At 39.1% G+C, this 24,871-nt stretch overlaps 1 protein-coding gene across 1 annotated transcript; it reads left to right on the plus strand.

Moving 5' to 3' along the window:
* Positions 1-3,888: 3,888 nt before the first annotated feature.
* Positions 3,889-23,953, plus strand: LOC146260326 (corticotropin-releasing factor receptor 1-like). The gene is made up of 14 exons (XM_084669759.1): positions 3,889-3,918; positions 5,790-5,877; positions 8,889-8,939; positions 9,300-9,425; positions 14,651-14,736; positions 16,466-16,572; positions 18,804-18,924; positions 19,170-19,323; positions 19,944-20,004; positions 20,544-20,616; positions 21,122-21,207; positions 21,750-21,885; positions 22,201-22,242; positions 22,879-23,953. The coding sequence occupies exons 1-14, from the start codon at positions 3,889-3,891 to the stop codon at positions 23,017-23,019; spliced, it is 1,302 nt and encodes a 433-aa protein (XP_084525885.1). The 3' UTR covers positions 23,020-23,953.
* The last annotated feature ends 918 nt before the right edge of the window (positions 23,954-24,871 follow it).

Consider the following 24,871-nt stretch of genomic DNA (forward strand, 5'->3'; position numbering starts at 1 on the left):
AAGCTTTCTTAAAACATCAACTTAATACTCAAGTGACAGCCTTGTAATACCTGTTACAAGCATGTAAAACCCACAAAACAGCAAAAACGTCAACAAATACCTAATGCCATGAAACTGACAAGATTATGTTGGTAACAAAGAACACCAATACTCAATACCCAATAAATTTAGTTAAGAGTGAAACAGTAAAATAATGCAGATTCCCTAAGTAGTGTCCACAAGAGGACACTATGCACAGTCACTCACTGATAATTGGACAAAGCGTGAGAACAGCCTATTGAACAGCAGTCATTCAGTTGTTAAGTAATTATTTTTAAAGATTTTTAACAGCCTGTTCCAAAAATGTACTCACACACAGACACACACATGCAATGATCATTCGGAGGACATATCCAACAAAACATCTGTGATTCATATTGGCTCATGTTGACATAAGAAGTTAATGCACTAACTTCAGCACAAAAAGCATAGGTTGAATTCCGCAGATTCAAATACACAAGGCATATTACAAAGAATACTATTGTATTCAGATATACAGCAACATCACAGTATTTCTGGTACATCAATACCAGAAATAGCATGCAACACTATCATTAATAATGACAAAAAATGATATGCAATACTATGATTTTTACTACATTTGCGTTTATTCATTTAGCAGACGCTTTTCATTTAACTACCGCATATACCGCATGTACACAATCTTCTGAAATCTCCTCACTGACTCCCCTCAGGAGACAGGATTTATTATTCTTAGCTCTTTGGTCTTTGATTAAAATATGAGTCTCTCACTGACCTTCACACCCCCAGCCACACTGCTGTCTTCGAGAATACAGGCAGTCATAAATATAGATGTCAGTACAGTGACAAGCCGCAATCAATTCGCTGTGAAATGGGCCTATACACTATTCTACCCTTAGAAAAAAAAACACCTGGAAGTCTGCTTAGCATGGAAAACGCACACACTTGCACAGACACACACATGTAAGACCACAAATGTATATTTCATCCTTCTTGTAAATGTTAGTGGTCACAGCATGTGTTAATGTTCATATGAATAATTGATACTGTAAAATGCTCTGCTGTGGCACCTCATAAAAAGGTAACATGGCACCGTTATTAACGTTTGCGTTATAACGTTGAAGTCACCCTTAAAAAACATATTTTATACTTTTAGCATAACATGTATCTATTATATGGGAAGATATTATAAAGCATCAGTAGGCTGATGAAGTATGTTGATTAAAGATGGCTTGGAAAACTGTCTACTTGCTACAACATATATTTTTTTTACCCAAAGTAGAACGTGAGAAACCAGAAAGGTCAATCAGAAAGCATTGCATCACAGAAGCATTGGTAATGAGGCATATCCAACACTAAACAACCAAAAGCACCTTGGACACTGGTTCTTTGATTCATGATCTCTCTATTGGTTTACCCTTAAACAAGTATCAGCATTAATTTGTCTTGACTGAGCAGTAGATTTATGTGGAGGCAAAAACTGTTGTGTCGATTATTATTGGACAGAGCCCAAGTTATAACTGTGAGTGAGCCAGGGAGTTGCACGGTTATCAGATGTCAGAACGAAGCACATTCAGTGATACAAATCAGGGAGAATGACCAGCGTAACCTTTTTAAGCAGGTGCAGCAAGTTTCTTAAGTCAAAGCTCATCAAAAAAACTGCACACTGCAATGCATCCCTGCAAGTGCATCAGCATTTCAACTATAAAGGAGACCCAAGGGGGGTCTTAATAACTCAGTTTGTACATATGCAAATTGTACTTTTTTTTTTCTTTTACATTTAATGACACAAAAATCTAAACCATATCACCTACCACCTTTGTAAATTAAATTGAGCACATTTATCTCATAAAGCAATCCGCCAATGAGTCAATTGTTAATGTTAATGTGACCTATTTTATCTGAATAAAAACATGTGTTTTTTGATAATCTTCATAATTAGTCATATACCCATTGTAACAGTTCAGGATGTTTGTTAATCAAATGTGATATTAGGACATGGTGGAGCACATTCCGATCCACCTGTTTTCATTCTTTCTGAGTGTTTGTATATAAAACGTTGGTGCTCAGGGCAGTATCTGACTGGGTACTGTGACTGCCAAACAATTGATGTTAGGTACAGCTCCCTTGTCTCAGTGGTGTTGCAAAAACAAGAGGCCCCCTACTAGTAGAATTTCATATCATACGTGTGTTATGTGATATGGTTGTGATGGGTAATTGTGTCCATAACCTTCATGGTCTAAAAGGTTGTTTCAGTACACACGTGACTTGGTGTCCAACCAAGACAGTTCCAGTACTGTACCCTGCATGGCCTTTATGTTAAATTGAGAAAATTTCAACAGTCTGACACCTTACACCTGGGGAAACAATAAATAAATAATAGTCTGTATGCATCTGAAAGAAAGATTTGTTCCAAAGAGTGGCAAACTTTTTTTTTAACCCCAGGACTCATAGGGGGTTAGATTACAAAAATACATTTATTTAGAAAGAGGTGTCTCTTTCTAGAAAAAGACAACCAACCTGACCAGGTTGACAAAACAAGACGTTTTAAGCACTCATCTTCCGATGCATGTACAATAGATTTTTAATCACCAGTCATATTTATCTGTGTGCCATTGTTTGAAGTGCATGGCTACACACTTGAGAATAATACACTAATATTAAAAAACATATAATAATTCTCAAATACATTAAACCCAGTTTCCTGGCCTTCACACTTCACGGCATGTCACCAAGAGAAAGTTGCACTGTCCCTTTGGATTGGCTCTTACACAGACTCTTCTGAACTATGCCTAGGCATGTCAATTGACCTGAGAAAGCCTTTGCATACTACATGTTTGGCATGTTGTACATTCAAAGCCATAAAAAGCACTTTGGAGGGGCCCAGGCAATGGTTTGGAGCAAACCACAATGCCCCTTCTTATATGCCTTCATTACAATATCCTGGTCCGATGCAGATCTAGCCTGTCCTAGAAATTTCCCTTTTAGACATAATACCTCTAAACACCAGTATGGCTTTATTTGTGTTATACAAATGCGTTAATTAGTTGATGGCGTGTTTGGCAACTAAAATAGGGCACGTGCACGACAGGGCTTGGGCACTCAAGGCATGGGTTTCTTTGAAAGATGAGGATAAATCTCAATGACAATTCGATCCAGATTCGGTCATCCTTTAAAATCGTAGATAACCCTGTGACGTCAGGATTAAGAGGGATTAAAGATTATTTGACGGCGGAGAGACCTTACATAATTAAATAAAGAGGTAGCGAATTAGGATGTTACTCCTTCGAGGCGCAACTACCCTTTGCCTACAGGGGACACGATCTGTAAACTGGCAGCGACGCGTGTGCATAGAATCTCAGTGGAGCAGTGGTATAGGTTCGAGAACCAGCAACGGAAACTGTTCATGTTTGCCTGATAAGAAAACTGTGATTCTGAAAAACACTTTCGGAAAGAGTTTTAAGGGGTACCATCCGGATCTAACATGACGCACGTCTCCCAAGGTGTATTGGATTTCTTTCCTGTAATACAAACTGACTGACTTCATTTGAGTATTCATGAGCAACCGAGACGGATGGAAAGGATACTGCATAAGACTTTGAATCATTGAACAATGAAACAAAGATTTCTTCATCGTTTTTTTTTGTCTTGCAAGCTTACCAAACAGAGATGAGCTTTCTTGCCGATAAGTCTCCAAGTAGCCCAGCCATCTGCCACCTAACGTTATAATATGTATCCTAACCGCGTCGACGTTGATTTAAAGGTCTATGCCATGTGAAAGTAATAAAGACCACTTTTCGGTGACAAAAATGTAACTGATATTTATTAAAATTCCATTGCAAAGACGAGCGAGACTTACCCGCGGAAATGCATCGGTTATGCATCTTTCTAGTGCAGGTGAGTGCAGCCTTGTGCGCAGTAATTTCGTAATATGCTGAATTGAAAAATTGTGAAAATATTAATTAAATAACTAGTGTTAGACACAAAGTACACATTAACCAAGCAATTTATTGTATGTTTCTACACAGTCAATAGCCTCTTTTTTGTTTTTAAACGTTTTTCTGACCTGGGCAGATCTCATTTATATAGGCAGTAGTTTATCTAAAACTTAAATTTATGCTGTTTTATTCTTTGAGTGAGCGGAGGTGACAGTAAGGTTTGACAGAGGGGATGTGATTTAGTTGTGTAAATTGGCATTAATGCAATCTCATGAGGTTATGATTACACGTTATCGCCCAGAACTAGTAAATGGCAGTAGGCAAATGTGGTATACCACATTTGTAACAGGCAAGAATCTAGGTCCGAGTAGGCAAATTCTCCTTCATGCGCTTTCTATTTACAGCTTGCTCCCATTGTTTGAATTTAAGACCAGGGCACTAACAACACTCCCATAGGCGCAACAAACACTACATGCCTGTCGATGTCCATAAGCACTCTGAAAATACTTTAACCGTAAATAGAATTGCAATTTCCAGTAAGAGCATTGTGTTTAGCCTACAACATGTCTGCGAATCTGTAATTTCCTGGAAGGGAGTTGCGAAGATACTCTTTACGGATACCTGGAAAACGCATGAATGAAATGTATATAAACAACAAGCATCAAACTGGTTTGTTGAAAGAGACTTTGAGACACTGTACAAGGAGAGAATAACTCATGTATTTACTTTCAATTGGGCAACACCTTTATCATTTCTAAGTAATACAAGTCTACTTGAATCTATATGGGATTTTATAGTATTCTGTTATTACTATGACAGATGAAAGTGTAACTAAACCGTGTTTAAATTGCATTTTTAATAAATAAAAAAACATACTGGAGAAAGGATATGTTACAACTAGCTTTTTACATTTTACATTTAGATGTTACTTATTTAGCAGATTCTTCCATCCAAAGAGGAAGATACAGCAGATTATCAAGGACCAAATGTGCATAATTCTTACAATATTTATGGTTAGTGCAAGGAACTGTCTGTACTTTGACCAGACCCAGTTCAACAATAACATCATCTCAACTTCATTATGATGATTGGACAGTGCAGCAATAGCAACACAGGGGTTTACAAGAAAGTGCTAGAACAATATCTCAAATACAACAGACAGAAGATGCCTGTTTCGTAGGTACCACAAGAAGATATTTACAGAATGGTGTGTAATAGCAGCAACTGCAGAAAACATCAAATATGACCTACAACTGTTGGCTATTCCAATTTTTAGACAGGCAGCAGCATCCATGTAAAAAGTCCTCAAATGTACTGGAACAACAATGTACATTCAATCATATTTTTCTAAAAAAACATGACCCATTTGAGTATTTTCCTATGGCAGGTCCCATTTAAAGCCTGTGTTTGATAAAAGAACACAATGATTTGATTTAAAATTACTTTTTTGTATTGCTCCATAGTTGTGTTGGCCTACTTTACTGTTTCATTACTTACAGTTGTTCTTCTCTTGTTTAAATCCACAGTAGACTACAAGAATAGAGATGTAGAGACAAGGCAGAAAAGGCATTTAGAGGTCACACAGTTTAAAAGCATTTGCCATGTTCAATGAAGCAAGCATACAGTCCTTAACGTTTTTGTATTTTTACTTCTCCATCAAGTGAAAGTAACAGACATGGGTTGTCTGCCAAAATGGCTATGTTGTCCTGCTCCAGCCATGGTCAAAAATGATTTCAATATTGATATGAGGAAGCATGAAACCTGGCCAAAATACAAGCATCCTGTGTAACATGGAAAAGTCTAGTTAAAACACACTTTCTCTGTTCTCAGGTTTCTACCCTGATAAGCGTTCTCCTACCATGGACTTCTGCGGAATTGACTTGTGAAGTTCTGCTCATGCCACCAGGAAACATAACATGTAAGCAAGCCTGACTAATTTTGTAGGCCAAGGCGATTTAATTGCCAGAGTGCAAAACTATAAGTGTAAAATTAGATGCCAAATTGAATGAATACATTGTTTATACACGTACAGCCTCAAGCAGTGTACCCCTTCTTCACATTTAAAGAAGTGGACCTTCAGTAGATGAAGGCGTAAATTGATGACTGAAACTTGATTATTCCTTACTCAACAGGATGTTAGGGCGAATGACGACTTAATCTTAGAACCCCATTTCCCAGTATGTTATGTTAAGTCTAATGGTCGGCTACAACCATAGCAACTTACCAATGCAGAAATGTGCACCAGACAGAATAAGAGGAGCAAAACGAAATGTGCTGTTAATTATGACCAAGCTTATACACCAATAAACACAAACAACAACAGAAATATATGGGAAAAGCCACGTGTTTAGAAACTGTGATTTAATAATAATAATTGTATTTGTAATGCACTTTAGTAAGTGCCACAGGTTAAAAACAAGAAAGGGCGCAAATAAACATGTATAACAAAAAAAGAAATAGGACAGGTAAAAGAGGTTAAGAATCAGCCAAAGGCTCTGTTGAAAAGGTGGGTTTTTAGCACATGTTTAAAAGCACCCACAGTCTGCGGTGTCCTCAGGTGATCAGGGAGAGCATTCCACAAACTGGGAGTGGCTGAGCAGAAGGCCCGAACTCCCATAGTACGAAGCTTAGTCCTTGGAGGTTTCAGGAGGTGTTTTGCAGCGGAGGGTCCGTGTGGAGGTTTGTGGGGTGAGAAGTTCTTTGAGGTAAGGGGGGGGGGTAATTCCCGTGAATACACTGATGGGTGAGGAGGGAGACCTTGTACTCAATCCTAAATGAGACAGGAAGCAAGTGGAGTGACCTGAGGATGTGGTCATGCTTGCGCACCCTCATCAGGATCCTAGCAGCACGTTTCTGGATATACTGCAGTTTCTCGAGGCTTTTTGTATTGTATGTCTGTTTACACATCAGTACCTATTAGTCTTAACAGTGTAATAGCTGCCTATAGCTATGTAGGGATCTGCCCCAGAGAGTTTAACTGCCCAAAATACTTTTGTTTACCATTACGAAGTTTGATCCCCAAGTTATCATCACACAATAAATCTTTTTGCATTACCTTTGCATTTCACTTTACCGTGATTAGTTTAGCTCCATTTAGCAAAAGTCACTACCAACTTAGTCACACCAGCCCCTTAAACTTAGTCCCACACACCACCGTGACTTCAGCTGGTTGAGCTGAGCGCAACCGTGTATCCAAGTCACGGCAACACTGTCACAGATCTTGGGTCCTCTGCCTCACACCTGCAACTGACCACCCGTCATGAAAACCACTTTAGCTATGCCACTACAAAAGCTAACAATTTAGTTGTGAGGGCAATACCCTAAACTGCTGCCAAAAGGAATGGAGTGGTATTTTGTGACTAAAGTGGCATTATCATAGTGCGTAAGAGTGAGTTTTATAAAGTCCACTTGGTTACACATATGCATACTAGGTAACCTTGTCTACTCCACATGAACAGATGTTCAAGAGATACAGTTCATCAGATACAGATAATGGCATCTGTGCAAACCCCCACTAAAGCTGCTAAAGGTCAGAATCCAGACACACTGCCCAGTAACCATAATACACTGGAAAAGGGAGTAAGAAAACACCTGAACTAGAAACAAACAACCACGAATGGAAAACAACCATGAATGTATGCCCTTTTCTGTTTGTTTACACATCAACAAAACATTGAATTAATCTATTTTAGGGAATGTTGTAATGACATAGGATTCCTTTTTTGACAGATTTTGTTTTGGTTGGACTGGAGAAGCAATGTGATAGTAGGGGTGTAACAATACACTCAGCTCACGATACAATACGTATCTCGATAATGGGTGCACGATCCAATACGTATCACAATATTTTGAAAAACATTTTAAATGAAAGTGAAATTCAATTAACAGATTTATTTCCATAACGTTAAACATTTTCAATAATTCTTTGTTGTTCATAAAATGTTGTGAACTCAGTTCAAGCGATTTCTGTGAATGCGAGGAACGCAGGCATGATGCAGGTGCAGAGTAGGTTGCGCGCTGGTAACTCAACCAATAGGATCAAACGGACGTTATGTTGTAAACATATTGCCAAAACTCTATGATACATATTGCAACATTTTTGTATTACGATATATTGTTCCACGATATATTGGTACACCCCTATGTGATAGTATAGCGATAGCGAGAGATATCTCTTTATCAGCATATATGGGATAAAGAGTATCCCATTACACAGCCCCACCCCCTCACCTCGGCCAATAGGAGAAACACTTAACAGTGTCCTCAAGCTTCACTATTATGTTCTCAATGAAGACCCTTGACTCCTTTTCCCACAGGGGCATCCCCCTTCTGACACCAATGTCCTTGGCTCTATAGCCACTCTCCTTCAAGTCAGCATTTGTATCACAAAGCAGGGGATATTGACAACGTTTTGACCAAAGACTGATTTAGGGGGACTTTTGAATGAACTGACACACAATTTCAAATTTCTATCACATATTACCCTGATGTTTACACCTACTGATACATAGGTCTACTTTAATTATAATTATTTAAATAATACTCTGCATCAGTGTTTCAACACCTTAAAGTATGAACAGGGAGAATGGGGATGCAACCAGATTTATTATAATTGCAATGTAATACAAAGTCATTATTGGTGCTGCAGACATAATTACATTTTGCTGGGCAGCTAAATCCTACCTCCGAGGATGTTGGTCTAGTTGAGTCATTATAACAATAATAACAGGGCCCACAGGCCTGTCTTGAATCATATTCTCTTTCATTGCCTTCTTATTGCTTACAGGGATAATCTGTCGCCACATTTTATCTTTTACCCTTTCCTGTTTGCCCTTTATAGAAGAGAAGGATGCAATGGGATTTGTATGCCCTTACTGAAACGATATAGGTATTGAAGCTTTTGATCCCATCGTTTTCTCTTGATTGCAGTGCATTCTCTGGCATCCTGGAATCAGAGTCAAATCTCCAACAATTTCACAGGTCAGTTGAGTAGGGAGTTTACAGAATGCGATATTTGCACAAACGCCTTATGGATTCCACCCCTCAGCAATATGTTATTGATCTGTTTCCAGATTAAAAGTTGATGATGATTTTAGACAGGTCCACACAGTAGTTTATATCACTATCGTACAGCATGCAAATATGATTTAGGCCAAATGTTGCTTGTGGCTGTTCCAGTCTGCCATACTGTAGCCGTCAGCAGCCCCACCAGCATTCTTTCAGACAAAAAGATGTCTGAAGGAGAAATTGAATGTCACCTAGTCCCTATAAGTAGTGCTTTAAGTAGAGCGGCATGTCAACTATGTTAAGACGCAGACTCACCATCATATGCATACCCAGGCACGGACTTGTACTGTGACACCTCCATCGACGGCATCGGCACCTGCTGGCCCAGGAGTAACGCTGGACAGATGGTGTCACGACCCTGCCCCGAGATATTCTACGGGGTCAGATACAACACCACCAGTAAGTTTCACCTTGTCCGGCTCAGTTGTAGACTGCTTTGACTAGGACATGGGGGGTGGAAGGGGGGAAAGAACATTTGTCATAACACCACAGGCCTAGGAGGGCTACTAAATGCAGCTTTCACTTTGTCCACAAGCTTTTGCCCCCACGTTTGTGCTGACACACAATTCAGCCTGGTGAAATTGACAAAGAGTTTTCACAGTGTCTCACACCAATGTCCTTGAAAAAAGACTTGTATCATGGTTTAGAGGACCAAACAAATGTACTGTATCCATACAGTTAATTATGTTTAATCCCTGTCCTGCCAGTCCCTCAACTGTCCATGTCAGTTGAGAGTTGGGGGATGATAAAGTGAATTTGAACTATTTTTGATTGAGTATTTCTGATTGACTTCAACACACTGTCAGACAAGTGCTCTACAAAATGATAGACATCTAGGGGGCATTGTCCGGAACATTCAATCAGCAGATGTTACGTGACAGGTGCCCCCTGGCAATGCGCACCCTCCTTCGTTTGGTGTCGTGACTCAGCCTGGCATAACTGCTTTTGTCCTCCTACCCCTCCTCCACTGTACCCTACTGAAGCCTGTGTGTGCCAGGCTGGCCCTTACTCTTGGTGGTTCCCAGAGGGGTGCGTGAGCAAATTTGTGTATGTGTGTGATAGAGACCTCCTTTCACTGTACTATGGAGGGATTCCTGTCCTGTCTGGCAGTGGTGGGTGGGAGCGGAGGGGAGGGGAGCTCAGAGTATGCCGGGTTGTGAACGGTTGAGCTTTCTGACCCCTCCATGACACCTCAACCCAAGAGATCTCTTTTACTAAATGAGAGCGGATCAGTTTGTGGGTCACTTGCTGGTTGCATATACTGTATGTACAAACACTTTGTGTTCATCTCTCTTCCTTGTCTCGCATGGTGTATCTGTGAGCATGAGGGTGAGAGAACAAAAAGGAGATAGGATTGTGAGCAAACACATGCAAGCGGTTCTCATAGGCCCTAAGCGGAAATCGAAAGTAGATTATTCTTGTTTCTCCCAACAGGCACAAATCTTGTTTTTCAAGCCTTTTAATCCATATGTTGCTAATAACGGACACAATTGTAATTGGATTAATACGACAGTACAGTACAATGTCTGTCAATGTAGGATGTCATGCTGAAATCACCCTGGTTGGACTACATGGATACACTACTACAGCACAAGCAAAGAATGTTGCCAACTGTAGATGTTTCCAACTGCAGGCAAGACTATCAGATAATAAAATTAAGACAATCATTACTTTACATTTATGCATTTAGCAGACACTTTTATCCAAAGCGACTTCCAAGAGAGAGTTTTACAAAAGTGCATAGGTCACTGTTCATAACAACAAGATAGCCCGGAACATTGCGGGTTGAAGCATATATTGTGAAAACCAAATAAACATGAAGCATATATTGTGAAAAACAAATAAGTCCCAAAGGGAAAAACAATAAAAGTATGTAGTTAGACAGATAGAAGTTACAATTAAACAGCAAGAACCTCAAAAGTGCAAAAAAAGATCTTGGTTTAATTTCAACTTTTATGTTCAAAATGTTTCTTTAACTGAAACATTTCCCTTTTTGTTGCCCTAACCTATACTGGAAGAGCATTTGTATTAGCAAAATACTACAGTACTGACAGTACCCTGGCCACTTTGGTGCTGCTTGCTAGTAGCTGGTTGGACCCTATTTTGGCTCCAGAACTGACTAACTTATTTGTGGCATAGATTCGACAAGGTGCTGGAAACATTCCTACGAGATTTTAGTCCAAATTGACATGACAGCCTCACACAGGTGCTGCAGATTAGTCAGCTGCAGATACATGATGCAAATCTCCCCTTTCCACCACATTCCAAAGGGGATCTATTGGATTGAGATCTGGTGACTGTCGAGGTCATTTCAGTACAGTGAACTCATTGCCATGTTCCCGAAACCAGTTTGAGATGATTTGACCTTTGTGATGGATCGTTATCAGAATGGAAGTAACCATCGAAGATGGGTTGCTGTGGTAATAAAGGGGTGGACATGGTATGAAGAGACCAACAGATTCAACAAGCTGATGAGGAAGGCCAGCTCTGTTGTTGGTCTAAAACTGGACAGTCTGGAGGCAGTGATGGATTGGACAATGAGAGACAAACTCAAGGTGATCCTGGGCAACACCTCCCATCCCCTCTGCAGGCTGGGAGATATCCTGTCAGATCACCTCTCATGCTAAAGAGGATTTGCTTTTGCATGAGAGTTCTCACACCTTTCACTAGGGTTGGGTATTGTTTGGGTTTTTATGATACTGGTGCCGAATTGATAGTTTTAAAACGGTTCTGGTGCCTGAACGGTGCCTGATCCTATTCAAAATAATTAAAAAGAGCCATGAAACGATGGTGGATGACTTTAAAGAACTGCTTTTTTATTGAAAAAACTAAAATCTCTTGTCGCCATGTTCTTTGCCTTTCCGTGTTCCGAATGTTCTCAGTCAGGATCAGTTTCCAATCCTACCTTTTACACCAGTTTGTGATTTACTGTTGCATTGGTATTCATATTTTGATATACAAGGGGCAAGATGTGGTCTGATTGGCTGTTCATACAGAAAATAGTAGGGTCTTAAAGGTAATGTGGTAATTGTTTTCTAGATTCTTCTTCTGCAGAGGTTTTTGTCCTCAGCTCCTGTTTATTTATCTACTTATCCTTGCTCTCCTCTTACTCTCTCTCAATAATAATCACAAAAAATAATAATCATAGTAGAGAAGGTACGATTTTAAACCTTCATTTTGTGTCATGATTGCCTTGTAATTGATTTAATTCATTTGCAATATTATTATATATTCATTTAATTTGACTTTACTTTGACCATTCTTGCTCTAATTTAACCCCTTGAGTCAAATAACTGCAATTCCAGCATATTTGGTTAATATGAATATACTTTACAGTTTACCCCACTTCCATTGGATCAAGGGGCCATAGTTTCGGTTATTTAGCCAATAATAATCTGTGATGAGCTGTGGCAGATGCAGAGCCTTCAGCCACAGGCTCGTACCCATGTGCAAGACGACGTGTTTCAAAAGTTCTTTAGTGTCAACAGCCATCAGGCTGTATAGTCTGAGACCCCTTCCCCACCCCCTGGCCCCCCTTTAATGCCAGCGATATTGTTGCTGTCTTGTTGCTTACTGTTGCTACTGCTATATGTTTAATTTTGTTGCTATGTTTATATGTTGTTCATCTGCTTATATGTTGATTTTGTTTATGCGTTTATTACTTTGATAAATAAATTGATTTAAATTGATTTGTATTTGTCACTGTATTACATCTATCTTTCTTTCTGCTGCTAAAACACCCAACCTTCCCCACAAGGTTTAATAAAGTCTTGTCTCATCTCTCTCTCTTTCTCTCAATTCTCTGGTTGGCTGTGGGTTGTAAATGATGCTCATTTGGTAATATGGAGTCCAAAGTGTGCCAAGAAAATATACCCCACATTGTACCACCAGGCTGAACCGTTGATACAAGACAAGATGGATTCCCACTTTCCTTTTTACGCCAAATTCTGACCCTCCATCTGGATGTCTCAGAAATCTAAAACTCATCAGACCAGGCAATGTTTTTTTCTGTCAGTTTTCTATTGTCCAATTTTGGTGAGCCCATGCGAATTATAGCCTAAGTTTCCTGTTCTTAGCCGACAGTAGTGGCACCCGGTGTGGTCATCTTCTGTAGCCCATCTTCAAGGTTTGACGTGCTGTGCTTTCAGAGATACTCTTCTGCATACCTTAGGTGTTATGTTTGGTTATTTAAGTTACTGGTACCTTTCTGTCAGCTTAAACCAATCTGACCTTTCTCCTCTGATCAAGGCTTTTTTTTCTCAGAAAACTGCTTTTCATTAGAGATTCTCTTTTTCAAACCATTCTCTCTAAACCCTAGAGATGGTTGTGCGTAAAAATTCCAGTAGATTAGCAGTTTCTGAAATACTAAAACTAGCTTGTCCAGCACCAACAACCGTGCCAGATTCACGGTCACTTTCTTCCCCATCGTGATGCAGATCGTCTTGACCGTGTCCCCAGTTATTGCTACATGATTGGCTGAATAGATATTTTCATTGAAGAGCAGATGAAGAGCTGTACCCAATACATTGGTCAGTGAGCTATAGAGTATATTGTTTTTTTTTATTGTATAAATAGTTGTAATTAACAATTTTGGGTGCAAAAATATTTAAAGTTCTTATTCAGCTCTTGATCATTTTGGTAGGTAGTTTGGAACACATCCAATTGAGATTTTCTCCATCTAGGACACAACTGCAAATTGACCCATTAAGAGTGTTGTTTACATGAACTGCAATCATTAATGTTAAAGATGTTGAAGATGTGATCAATCAAGTGCGTTTGGGAGCTGTAATCCACTTGGGTACAATTAACTGATTTGTCATGCTTTTGTCCCATGTTGCCTTTGTGGTATTTATAGACAAACTCTCTTGAACCAGACACTATGCAACCTAAGATAATCCTTGTTGTCTGTATTCCATACTGTATGGACAGTCTTTGGCTTATCTACTGTACATTGTTGTGGGGAATTAGAATGGAAAAAAGGGATGGGAAAATCAGGGGAACCATTTAATCCCTGGAGCTATGCCAGTATTCTGTGAGCTTTTCCTTGAACCTGACAGGAACAGTTTTTCCCAGGGCCTGTGTTTTTTTTCTAGGAAGATTAAACACCTGGCTTAAGGCTGTTACCGTTTCTAACACCCATTCAGGAATAACACATGTTGCCACAAAGCAAAGATTACAGGCTTTTTGTGTCCATTCTTCTCAAACAATGAAACTAAATGCCTGCCAACAAAGATACCGACAGACAAATCTGTATGTCATCCACATAATGCCTGGTAAATAACCAGACTCATAACAGCTCCAGGACAAATTTAGGTCTGAGGCAAGAGTGGTGCTTCAACATCATAACCTGACCTGGGACACCAATGTAAGCCTTTAGCTGTAAACGAACCATCGTCATTGCATTTTCTGGCATGGAAAACAATCCCAGAAATTACCCCACTACTTCATTCTTAATTTACTGTTTGAGAAGAAACAAAGATACATGGTTGTCAGGCTGTTACATAGGCTAATGTACTTATATTGGCCAAGTCATGCAGAACCAATTTTCCATATTACCAAGGCTGTTACAAAATGGTCATCACACATTTCATGACCCCTTTCTCTCACTCCTTTTCTCTCCACAGACAATGTGTACAGAAAATGCCAAGCCAATGGGACATGGGCTTTGAAAGGGAATTATTCCATGTGCAAGGCCATACTACATGAAGAGGTAAGAGTTGGCCTGACAGATTGACAGTACACTTCCCAGCTACACACAACATACTGTACATGTCCCCGGAAAGAGTTTGACAATTTAATCAGATTATTTTGCACTGGTGCGCACTTGCATGTGTTATCCTGTTTTTGCTGACAGCAAGACAATTCGAGTTCTCTTGCACACTTTATTGTTGTTGGTGTTTGCTGAAAGCAAGACCACTTGAGACCCCTATTAGATGTGCAAGCCTCAAAGGGGCCATTGTTATTGTTAAAATCTATTTTTATGATTTGCATCATACACTGCATGTACAGACTGAAACCTAGTTTTTCATGTCAAACGATAGGAAAAACAGTTTGTCTTTTCTGCTGTTGTACAGAAAATGTTTAGTTGTAATTATGGGGATTGGGAACCTCTCTCTCACTCTCTTAATTTCTCAATATACTTTTATTCTCACCATATTCTTTCTGTAGATACCCCTACTATTTCTGAAAAATCCCAGTACTGCTACTAAAGAATGTACTGTTGAAGAGGTCTTAAAGTAATCTCTGCATTGTAACCAATCACATCTCTAGAGCTATCTTTGGTAGTGTTTTGTATCATCAGATTGAAGTTTCTATAATAATGCACTATTGGACAGAATACCTTTGTCGTGGGTAGCGAAATGGTGTAGATGGTCCGTGTCTGCATTCCTCTCATTATATACATTACAAAAGCAAGGTGATCTACATTTCACTCACTTTCAAGGACAACGTAGTACATAAAATATACCATTTTGATGGATGGAATTGCAGATTCCAGCTTAAGTTGTATTTTCTTGGTAGTCCACAATTAGCATTTGGCTAGAGTCTTGAGCTAGATTTTCGAGTCAACCTGCCCACACACTTTGTATGGCTTCAGGCTTGGGTAGGCCAATCTTGTATGTTATCCTTTATCATCAGGAAGTCTCCCCAGAGCAAAATCATGCCTATTATTAAAGCTCAGCAAACATCAAGTTGCAATATGCAGCACAAGAAACGAGGACACATGGATCTTATAATGATGACAATATACACTCTACACATGAAGATGCATGCACATGTGAAGATGCATGCACACCCAAACCCCATGAGTGTAAAAGAAAGACAAATGTTGTTGTCAAGCGCCTCCAGCTTTGTACAACAGAAACCAAAATAGTTGCAGTTCTGGAAAACTGGAGCACAAGTTACAACGACTGGGATAGATTAGTTCCCCGTAGTGGCTGAATTAATGGTGCCCACGTTTAATCTGAGCATAGCCACTGGGTCACATAAATCCACTTATGTGACAGATTACTGTCGGAAGCATGGGGGAAAATCCAATCACCATGAATGACTGAGTCAAAGAAATAGATTTTCGTCACTCTCTGTTTTGCTTGTCTTAAGGATCGTTTCCGCATTTTACTGCTGATGCTGCAAGCATCACCAATTAGATACTAAAAAGATGTGTATGGTTGGGGTGGTGCGTGCATGTGTGTACATGTTAGTGTGTCACTGAACAAGAATATGTTAAACCCCATCCAGACATGAATTGGATTCAAATGCTGAAAGTAGGCTTTATATTGTGTACAGGGTAAGATCTGAAATAGACTAGAAAGGATTTCAATTATTTTCTTAGAGCCGATGTGTCGTTTGTGACTTGAGGCGTGACACAGATATCAACAAAACTGAAATACAATAGAAGTCTTGTGTTTTATTCACTTTCTCCTCTTTTTGGATTTATCTAGAAAAAAGGCAAGATGCACTACCAAATAGCTGTGATCATCAACTTCCTGGGCCACTGTATCTCGCTGGTGGCTCTTCTTGTGGCCTTTTTCCTCTTCCTGTGTTTGAGGTAAGACCAGAGTCTGTGTTCCTTCAATATCTATCCGTTACTAAAACGAAATTCACCCTTGATGGGATGAAAAGGCATCAGTATATAACCGACTCGTTCTTCAAAGTGCCTTTTCTCCTTGTTCAAAACTATTCTGTCAGTACAACATCCCGTATCTCCAAGCCACACATGTTGAGGTTTAAAAACCCGCAAACTGGGACACATTTTCCCACAAACGTGGCCATTACAATAATAGCACTGTCTATAAAGCTCTAGAAACCGAACCAGTCTTGTGGTGGGACAGCAGGGGGTGAAATGGGTTTTCGAAAAAGCAAATACACAGCACTAAGTAGGCAAAAACTTTTTCACACTTTTGACAACACCCGCTTCAATATGGATGCCCAGGAGTACACACAAGATGGCACTCAAACTGTGAAAAGACTTATGTCATTTTTGTGTCTATTTAATATTTGTATTTGTGGACGTCAGCAGCTTTGGATGGGGGGATAGAGAGAGATGGATAGATCATTTTTGAATGATAACTGAGCTGTCAGCTTTAAGTGCTTTTGAAATACCACATTTGTGTAAGCATTGTTACAGAAACGGATGTTCCAAGGATAAGGGACAGAATGAAGCAAAGAAAAATGTATATTAATGTTGTTTTTGGCGGGAATTCATTTTAATTTAATTTGTTGTTGGCAATTCATCAAGAGAGGAACCGTGAGGGAAGTGTAATATGAGGTAGGGGACAAAGACTGGGCTCAAGATGCGTTTAGCATCCTTAATCAACACTACTGATGCAACACAGCTGCTGGCTCTCTGCCAGAGGGAGTGAGGTCATACCCTGTACGGTAATGAATATGGGTGTTTGAGAGGTGGCTGGCTGGCCTCCTGGCATGGAAGCAGCAGGCTTTACATTGCCGACTCAGTGGAGCCCTTGTATTCTGTGGGAGCATGGAGCCTCTGGTTATATTGGGTACTACTGGTTTTAGGATCCTTCTGCTTCCTTTAGTTGTTAACTAAGATGTCTGCAGGCACTTGTGTACCCTTTGTGAGGTTCTATCAGTGAATGCTCTGTTCACATGGCCCTTTATAGTTCTCATGTTTGTGTCTGCGCCGAGGCAAGTTCCACTAATAAGTAACACTAAACCTTTTTTTGTTTCTAAATAGAGACAAATATGATGCCTTTGGAAAGTCCTAAATTATGCGTGCCTATGCAGTCACCACAAAGACACTGCAAGTGATACCTATTTAATATTGATGCACGCTGACCAATAAATCACACTCCAGTGGATCATGGAGTCACATTCTCGGTTCAAGAGTTACCGGGTAATAATCAAATGAGGTTGCTAAGCTCCAAATGCCAGGTTTAGGTAGCCAGCAGATGACTCTTACATGTCTGTGTCTCTGTTTTAGGTTCAATGCTTTATATGGTCCGAGTATTTGGTTGTACCAAAAAAGGGCAATTAGTGGGCAATATTTGAAAAACAAGTACCGTACCTGGGCAAAAATTCTAAACACGGTGTGGAGTAAGTATGGAGGGAAATACAGCTATGGCTAATTCATCTACAGCAGTTTAACATAACAAAGGGAAGGTTCATATTCACCTATACAGCTATGGAAACAATTTAGAGACCAATGCACCTTTTTCTTTCATTTAAAAAAAGTTAAGACAGACTTTAAGAAGGAAAAAAAGAAAGATAAAGGTGCATTGGTCTCACAATTGTTCCCAGAACTGTAGGTGAGAGGAGGCAACTGTAGTTATTATATAAGACATTATACAGCAGATCAAGAGGTTGCAGGTTCAAATTCTCCCTGTACGTCACTTGGGATAAAAGTATCTGCAAAGTGAATGCATTACATTCATGCATATATAGAATTGTACACAACTGACAAGATTCTGAATCTATTTCATGATAGGTCCAACATAACACGTGTAAATGGCACAAATAAAAATTACAAAACAGAGTCTTGCCTGGCTCTCATCTGGTTCTCGAATGTGCAGTTCTTGTTTTGGCAGCTTTCCCATGTTTATATCTGTAGTGCATAAATGTATTGTTTAGTGTGGGTTAGGATTAAGTGAAAGTACAATTGAATTACTACAGGTAGTTACAGCATTATACACAACCAACGCAAATTCTTATATTTGTTTGATAAGCTGCTTTCCCATGACAAAAATTTGATGCACAGCAAATGTGATAAAATGCTTATTTTTTAAGACAGTATATTTAATGTCACAATCTGTTTGACAGGAGCATACGATGCCTCAGAAACATCATCCATTGGAACCTAGTATCAGCCTTTATTCTGAGGAATGCCACCTGGTTTGTCGTCCAAATGACCATGAACCCTGAGGTGCACGAAAGCAACGTAGTAAGTATTTGGATCTTGAACTCTATAAAATGGTCTTATAGACATCTCTGCTTCACTGGGAAAAGTCACATTGGTTATGGCACAGGAAAGACTAACATGGAACCTAACAACCATTTAAGTAGCTGCAAAACTTCGGACCCTCTTAGTATAACATTGACCACAATACAGACTGACTATATCTTAAAAGAACAACATGTATCACTGTTAATTTCTTGATTAATCATTAAATTTGTCTGTTTTTCTAGATTTGGTGCCGCCTTGTCACAGCCTCTTTTAATTACTTCCATTCAACCAACTTCTTCTGGATGTTTGGCGAGGGCTGCTACCTCCACACAGCTATCGTGCTAACTTACTCCACGGACAAGCTACGAAAGTGGATGTTCATATGCATCGGCTGGTGTAAGCAATGAAACATTTCATGTTTTGTAATTAAAAATATATTGTTATTGATAAAACATTGTGACCAGTAACATGTTTTCATTTTATTAACCAGTCAATAAATGTATTCTGAATTCTCCCACTTATGCTGACACAATAATATTTTGTAACCATTATAGCTATTATATATATATATACATATACAACAAGGTACATTTGTTTACCACAGTAAAAGTTTACCACTGGACTGAAGTGCAGAAAATATGGGGGTGAACAGATGTCAAGGATTTTTTGGTATCTGTAAATATCATCTGGCCCCTAAAAATGGCAGTTTTACTTTCTTGATTTACCCTTACAATGGAAGACAACAGAATATCACAGCACATTATCGTCAACCGATGTTCAGCTTTTTATATGTTTGTGAAAGACTGTTTAAGGCGACAGATCTTGCCTCAACAGATCAAACCCCTGTAGTGGCAATTGGTTTGACAGATCTTGGCAGACATAGTACAGTCCATGAAAAAGGGAAAGGCAGATCATAATAACTGTTTGATATTTCAGCGTGAAAATCCCTAATGTGCTATGCTTTTATTCAGACACTTCAAATGTGGAAGGTATTTATTATGCATTTTTTGTTGCAGGTATCCCTTTCCCAATTATTGTCGCATGGGCCATTGGGAAGCTGTATTACGACAATGAGAAGTAAGGTTTTTGATGAAGATAGTGATTTCATCAATATGCATTTTGTTCACCTCCTGTAGTTTTATAAGAGTTCCAGATTCCCAGTATTGAAGGACATACTTTATGCTATTAAAGAGATGAATGTTCATTAATAACCTAACATTATCACATTTACATTAAACAGGGCCATTAATTACACATCCCTTCTAGGATTTAACAGTTAAGTTTATATTTTGTGGTCTCTTACGACCTTGAAGCGGGTGACGTGTGTGGTATAATCAACTAAACTGAACATTTTGCCAAAGAGAACTCTATTATACATTTAAGGTCAACGTGTGACATCAAGGGAATGTTTTACTAATGTACAAATGTTGACATCATTATACTTTCTACAGAGTATTATACAGAGTATACATTCTATTCACTATTTTGTTACTGAGGTTCAATTAGGGCAAACATTGATTGAGCACCTAAAGCATACAAAATGTAAAACTGAAAGGCTAGTATAAAGATGTGGAAGGACACTTTTGTGAACATTCTACTGTTCTTTCAAATCTCAGGTGCTGGTTTGGTAAGCGATCCGGGGTGTACACAGACTACATCTACCAAGGCCCGATGATCCTTGTATTAGTGGTGAGAATTCAGAAATAGTTACTCTGACATTAGAAATAGGGGTTCATTTAGGTCAGGCTACTACAACTAGTTTGTTTGGTTGAAAGAAGGTAGGTATTATGGAGACACAAATAAAGCCCACTGTGTGATTAAGGATGAGGAAAACACACAGTATCCCCTCATGTTATATTGGACCAAAGTAGCCTACTTCAAATTGTGATGGGAAAAAGACTATGACAAACAACTAAGAATAGACCAAATCCAAAAATGTATTCACATTTGGATAGAATGCAATCCTATTTATCTTCATGTCAGTGGGATACCAATTTTACACCTACCCTCACAAATATAGGATGCTTGTTTTTGATCATTCTAAGCAAATTGCATTAATTTGTTCGGATTGTTGTTGCAGATTGCGTCTGCAACAATCTGTCAGGCAAAGAACATGCCTCACAGCCCTGTTAATAATGTTGTTACACTGTCTATTTCATATAATCTCACAACATTATCTATGATTCTTCTGCAGATCAATTTCATTTTCCTCTTCAACATAGTAAGGATCCTCATGACCAAACTACGAGCATCCACCACGTCTGAGACCATGCAATACAGGTAGAGTAATAGGTTTGACGCCCATGTGTAACACATCTAACTATAAAGACAGGAACCTGTGTGTGTTTGTGTGTGTGTGTGTGTGTGTGTGCGCTTGTGTGTCTGTGGCAGGAGTATTTTGATAATCGGGCACTGTGTTGAAAAGTGGCTGGTGAATTGCTCAGGACCCAAGGACGCACAGTGTCAAGTGTGACACTATGGATTTGATGAGTGGTTTGCATCAAATAAATATAAATATCTACAAGCTTTTGACGCCATGTTGAAGTACACTAAGCGATGGAGCCATGGCTCTTGTGAGATTGGGCACTGCATTAGCAATGCAACCTAAGGGCACTGCACTAGTTGTAACTTAAAAAAAGGTTTGACCTCTCAGCTATACTGACTACTGAAGTAAACATTTTCAAATTAAATAATTTACTGTACAAGATGGTTATTTACAATATGGTAAATAAAGTGGAACTTAAAGTGTGAAATACAGTTCAATTTCTAGACAGAAATAATGGTTCAAATCTTCAATCTTGTTATTGCAATCCTTTTTGCAGAAAAGCTGTGAAGGCAACTCTGGTGCTTCTACCTCTATTGGGAATAACGTACATGTTATTCTTTGTCAACCCGGGAGAAGATGAAATATCCCAGATTGTGTTCATATATTTCAACTCATTTTTAGAGTCCTTTCAGGTAGGTCCCACACCCAAACTTTCAATGCACATAATCTCTGTGGTGCACTCCAACAATAGAATACCAGCAAGTCACCAAGAATGGCTGTTTTGATCTAAATATAAGCAAAAAGTGTAGCTTGTGTTTTCCTCTGGGTGTAAATAAATGAATAGCTAGTAGAGGTAATGAACAAACCACAGAAAAAGTTATTCTCAGGAACCTGTAAGATTGAAAGTAACTGGGTAAATAAGACAGGTTTGTTTTCTCAGTAGTAAATGGTGTTGAATGGCCTACATTTTATGGCCCCATCGCTGTCTCCCTCTGCTTCTCTTGCAGGGCTTTTTTGTGTCTGTGTTTTACTGCTTCCTAAACAGTGAGGTAAGAAGATTCACAACATCTATTGATCCTCCATTTTATGTTCCTCAGCAATGAGACCTTATATGTATCTGTGCTATACCTCAGATTAAGACATATACATTCAGAGTTACTAAGAATTTAGAAAGGGATGCTGGCAGGAATCCTAAGGCTTGTGACGTGCCCTTAAGTGTGGGTCATAAGATTATTTAATACTTTATGGTCTTCTACTTCGTTCTACTTCAAAATGAGCTATAGGTTTTGGATTGGTTCTGTGGCATGAGGACAAGGTTTCAGCCAATTTCTGACTCAGGAATGTTATACAGGCAATTTTAGTCAACAACCTGTGTAAGCTATCTGACAATATTTCACTGAACACAGTTGCACTGATGTAGTAAATCCTTTGAGGTGGCTTTAGGAGGCAAACCATATTTACTGCAAATTGAGTGACAACATATGAATAATATGAATAATTCATCAATAATGAATACAGACCCCACAAAATGGCACCCCCACCAAGCCTAGTTGGTAAGAGAGGGTTCTCTCCTCAAGAGAAGAGGAGAAAAAAAGTCAGATCTAATCATTTGAATTTCAGACGGATTTTCACACTTGTTTATACGGGATTATTGGTAAATAGAATTGTTGGATGATTGATCCTAGGTGCGGTCAGCAGTCCGGAAGCGTTGGCACCGTTGGCAGGAGCAGCATTCTATCCGTGCCAGGATGACTCGAGCTATGTCCATTCCTACATCCCCGTCTCGGGTCAGCTTCCATAGTATGAAGCAGTCCACCTCTCTCTGAGGAGAAGACAGCCTCAGGTCATTGATCTGCTCCAGCCAACACCTGCTTTAGAACCATAGTAGTTATGCCATTAAATTACAAGCAGGTTGGCTTGAGCACATTCAGAGCATCTGGGCTAGGTAGAGACTACCCTGTATTATGAACCAAGGTACTCAGGAAGAATTTAGATTTACAAGAGGATATTAAAGGGAAGTGGACAGCAAGGTGCGGTTACAGAAGGACACAATGTAACACCTTTGGATTTAGACATCTGTGGCGTCTGGATGTGAAGATTTGACCAATCGGATTACTGATCATGGAGCAAGTATAGGCCCAGAACTACTGGGAACGGGTAATGTTGGTGCCTATGTAGTACATGCAATACGGTAAGGTATGGCCTTAATTTCCTTGTCTGGGAACAGTATCTGTTTGCGCTTACTAGTGTTTAGCTTATTGTTCTGGTTTCACTGAGTGCATCTTGGGCTTTTGCTAGGAATTTTCTTTAATGTTAACGTGCTTTTGTGTGCTAAATAATCCTTGTGGATTCGGCCAGATTTCAGACAGGCATGCAGAAATCTGCATACCCACTGTGTGTGTGTCTTATATAACAGTGTGTATCTTATAAAATAACTAGGCAAACAGTACCCTTTTAATAGTAATTTGCATTAAACTGTTGTTTATCTGGCGCTGAGATTTGATGGCTCGGTTGGACTATGCTCATTGTTTCACAACATGTTCTAAAAATGTTGCTGATTCTAATTATGCAAGTACCTTATGAAATCTATTAGAATATTTTATAGTCGAATAGTGTTCATCCTGTAAAGTTCTGTGTGTTAGTGGTGATTTTATACAGGCCATGTATGGAATCTATTCATGCATTCTCTTGTTTAAATTTTGTATTCAAAGTGACAGCTGCTAATGTGTATGATATGTACATTTTTGTACATTTGAACAGTAGTACCCCTGTTCTCCCAGTAGACTCGTTTTGTGTTGCTACCATTGATTCAAATACTACCCAGTTATGTCATTCTGGAGCCAGGCCTGTGACGAGTTTGTCTCGACGTTGTTACTTATCCTGAGAGATTTTGACTGCTATTAAATACCAGTATGTTTTGTCTAAACTTGCTGTATTGCTGTTAGACAACAATGGAATTTCGGAGTTGGATTCAGCTTAACTGTATTCTTTCATTGTCCTATTAGATTTCAGAATCGGTTGTTTACAGTTGTGCAATAATTGTGTAAGATGCTTTTGTCTCTACTTCTTTTTGTCTGCTACATTCAGTAAAGTTGTTGTAAATTCCTTAATTTAACAATTAAGTTGTAGGGGATTAAATATTGGCCAAACAACCAAAACAAATTCCCCTATGGTTTAAAGGAAGATGGGAAACTGAACAGTGTATTAGCACGAACCAAATTATACCAATACCAATGGAATTATAGTTACTTTAACTATGGGTTAAATCAGAGCAAGAATGGTCTAAGTAAGGTCAAATGAAATAAACATTTACCGTAATAACATTGCAAATGAATGAAATCAATTACAAGGCAAACATGTTACAAAATTAAGGTGACTCTTACCTACACTACAATGATTATTGTAAACCAGAGATGAGGAGAAGGTCTCAGGAGATCAATGATCCACAGAATAATGCTTGACAATTCCCTTTTTTACACAAGAACAACCAATCAGACCCCTTCTTGACCCTTACTTATCGACATATGACTAGCAATGTACAGTAAGTTACACAATGTGGTGTGAGAGCCATCAAGTAGAGACCCCGTCCAGCAACTCCAGATTTTAGCATATGAGAGGTGAGGGCAGGATGACACCCAGCCTTACAAAGTCGATTACATTCCATCCCCCAATTGATTA

Source organism: Hypomesus nipponensis, chromosome 13 (assembly GCF_054491055.1).
Source record: "Hypomesus nipponensis isolate SF chromosome 13, ASM5449105v1, whole genome shotgun sequence".
NCBI lineage: Eukaryota > Metazoa > Chordata > Actinopteri > Osmeriformes > Osmeridae > Hypomesus > Hypomesus nipponensis.

Coding starts and splice junctions, on each gene's coding strand:
- LOC146260326 (XM_084669759.1), top strand. CDS start 3,889: ATGCATCGGTTATGCATCTTTCTAGTGCAG. Junction 14,737..16,465: donor AGGCCATACTACATGAAGAG/GTAAGAGTTGGC, acceptor GGATTTATCTAG/AAAAAAGGCAAGATGCACTA. Junction 20,005..20,543: donor CTGTATTACGACAATGAGAA/GTAAGGTTTTTG, acceptor TTCAAATCTCAG/GTGCTGGTTTGGTAAGCGAT.